The 2,526-nt window shown below is 42.0% G+C and overlaps 1 protein-coding gene across 1 annotated transcript in view; it reads left to right on the top strand.

Annotated features, from left to right (window-relative positions):
* Window positions 1-1,007: 1,007 nt before the first annotated feature.
* LOC104967197 (talin-1-like) overlaps window positions 1,008-2,526 on the top strand; it is a gene marked incomplete at both ends in the record, with an annotated part of 3,637 nt that continues 2,118 nt past the window's right edge. The window contains 2 exons of the mRNA XM_010796617.1: window positions 1,008-1,148; window positions 1,669-1,850. Coding sequence (XP_010794919.1) covers window positions 1,008-1,148; window positions 1,669-1,850 — 323 coding nt within the window. The remainder of the gene's footprint in view (window positions 1,149-1,668; window positions 1,851-2,526) is intronic.

Here is a 2,526-nt window from a genome sequence, read left to right on the forward strand (position 1 = left end):
TTGTCCAAAGGAAACCAGATAAACTGTTGGATGATATGTGGTCTAGAGAGCGCGTTGATGGTTTGGTTTATGGCACAGCTGACTGATGGTTGCGATATTCCTAAATCGTCGGCATTGCAAAGTTGCATTTTCCCTGTTGCTAAATATCGTAGTGTTGCCAAACATTTTATTTCCGGACTAATCGGGTTATTCCTGTTAGTCGGGGATGTTATTGCATCCCGCACTAATTCCACAACAAGTTTGATACCCTCACGATTTTGCCTATATCTCTTGATCAATTCACAGTCTTCCATTGTCTCCAAAACATTTCGTCTCTCAGCCATTTTCAGATTCTTTGTGAATAGGTCTTACTGAGTTAGGAGTCCTCTCGAGGACTTTTAAGCTCTCCCAGACTTAGGTGCTACTTTTAGGCTTAAAATACTTTGTGAATTGCTCTTAGTGAATAAAATTAGGAGTCCTAAATTTAAGACTGACACGCCCATTATGTTTAGGAGTTTCTCCTAAATTCGCCAGTTAGGAGCTACTTTTAGCCCTAAAATCCTTTGTGAATACGGCCCCTGGTCATTAGAACTTATGGATGATTAAAAAGAGAAACAAGATCCCTAACTACTGTAACACCTCCATAAACCGGTGCTATATAAATAAACTTGCCTTACCTGTCCAAACAGAGATTGTCATTTTTTTTTAAAGTGACGTAAATTGTCCAAAGCAGAACATTCAATTCTGTCAGAACCTTTAACTTTGAAACAACCAGTACACCTCAGGCTAAAGCATTTGTTAAACAAGGACTAGCTGGTAAATGGTGGTCATGTGTTCAATCCCTACCTACTGTAACACCTCCAAACAGCTGTCCAAACAGAGATTGTCAGTTAAAAAAAAGTGATGTAAATTGTCCGTCACAGCTCCCAAATCCAATGTTAAAATGGCTCTACACCTGAGGACAGACAACTGTTTGATAATTAGGAAATCAACTATGTACAATCAACATCAAATCCCCCCCTGTGCAGGCTTTGGACGGAGCGTTCAACCAGGAGAACAGAGAGAAGTGTAAGGCTGCCACCGGCCCGCTGATCGAAGCCGTGGACAACCTGACCGCCTTCGCATCCAACCCAGAGTTCGCCAGCATTCCTGCTCAGATCAGCCCAGAGGTACTTCTCTTTCAAATGTTGTTTTACTTGCATTTTAATAACATATATGGATACAAGGCATACATAAGAAAATGGCATACAATTAAGACAACCAACTCAAGAGGCACCTTTTAACCCACCTCTTAATAATTGAATCGAAATGTAATTATTCTTATTTTATTAATGTATTCTTCTCGTTGAATTCAGTCCTGTGTTTGTATTAGGTGTTCTTATTGTGTAATCAATAGCACACAAGCTGTGTGTTATGACCTGGGAACGGGGGTTAGTGTTGACTTTGTTCATGTTTTTGGTTTGTGAAGCACTTCAGAAACCGGTTTATCACCAGGTAGGTTGACACGTACGAGGACTTTGACTTGGTCTCGTGGTGCATACATAAAACAAAAAAAAAATTAAAAAACACAGATAGCGAACTATTTTAAGAACACTATAATAACATAAAAAATAAAAATAGTCAAATGTATGAAAATGTATCTATAAATAAAGTTGGATCTGATTTGATTTTCATGCTGATGTTCCTCAGGGTCACGCAGCCATGGAGCCCATCGTTGTGGCCGCGAAGACGATGCTGGAGAGCTCGACCGGCCTCATCCAGACGGCCCGCTATTTGGCTGTGAACCCCAAAGACCCCCCCAAGTGGTCCGTGCTGGCAGGACACTCCAGGACCGTGTCTGACTCCATCAAGAAACTCATCACCAACATGAGGTAAGTCAGCACTCTTGTGATTTGTTCCTCTACTTAGCTATTTGTCGGCAGCGTTATCAGAGTCCCAGCATGCCCCTGTGCTTCATTACTGGTTTATTACAGCCACTTCTCCCTGTACACACTCTAGAACCCTTCAAAGAATCTCTCAAAACTCACTTATTCACTCTTTCAGAAAGAGTGAACAACAGAGCACTTTTTTTGTTTTGTTTTTTTGTTCTGTTTCTGATTTTGTGTAAAGAGCCTTTGAGCACTGGGAAAAGTACTATACAAATGTAATGTATTATTATTATTCTCACTGTACACACTCTCCATGTCTGTGTGTGTGTGTGTGTGTGTGTGTGTGTGTGTGTGTGTGTGTGTGTGTGTGTGTGTGTGTGTGTGTGTGTGTGTGTGTGTGTGTGTGTGTGTGTGTGTGTTGTTGTGCAGAGAGTTGGAGATCAGAGTGGGGGGGGGTCAGTGAAAGCTGAGTGATGGTTAATGGGATGGAGGGTCTTCAGAGGTCAGGACATCACAAAGACCCCCTCTAATGTCTTAATACCTGGATCAGAACATGACCTGGAGGCACCAAACAGAGTCCTGGGGGGAAACTCTCTCTCCATCTTAACTCTCCTCTCTCTCCATCTTAACTCTCCTCTCTCTCCATCTTAACCCTCCTCTCTCTCTCCATCTTAACCCT

Source organism: Notothenia coriiceps, unplaced genomic scaffold, assembly GCF_000735185.1.
Source record: "Notothenia coriiceps isolate Sejong01 unplaced genomic scaffold, NC01 NC01_scaffold00002364, whole genome shotgun sequence".
Taxonomy (NCBI): domain Eukaryota; kingdom Metazoa; phylum Chordata; class Actinopteri; order Perciformes; family Nototheniidae; genus Notothenia; species Notothenia coriiceps.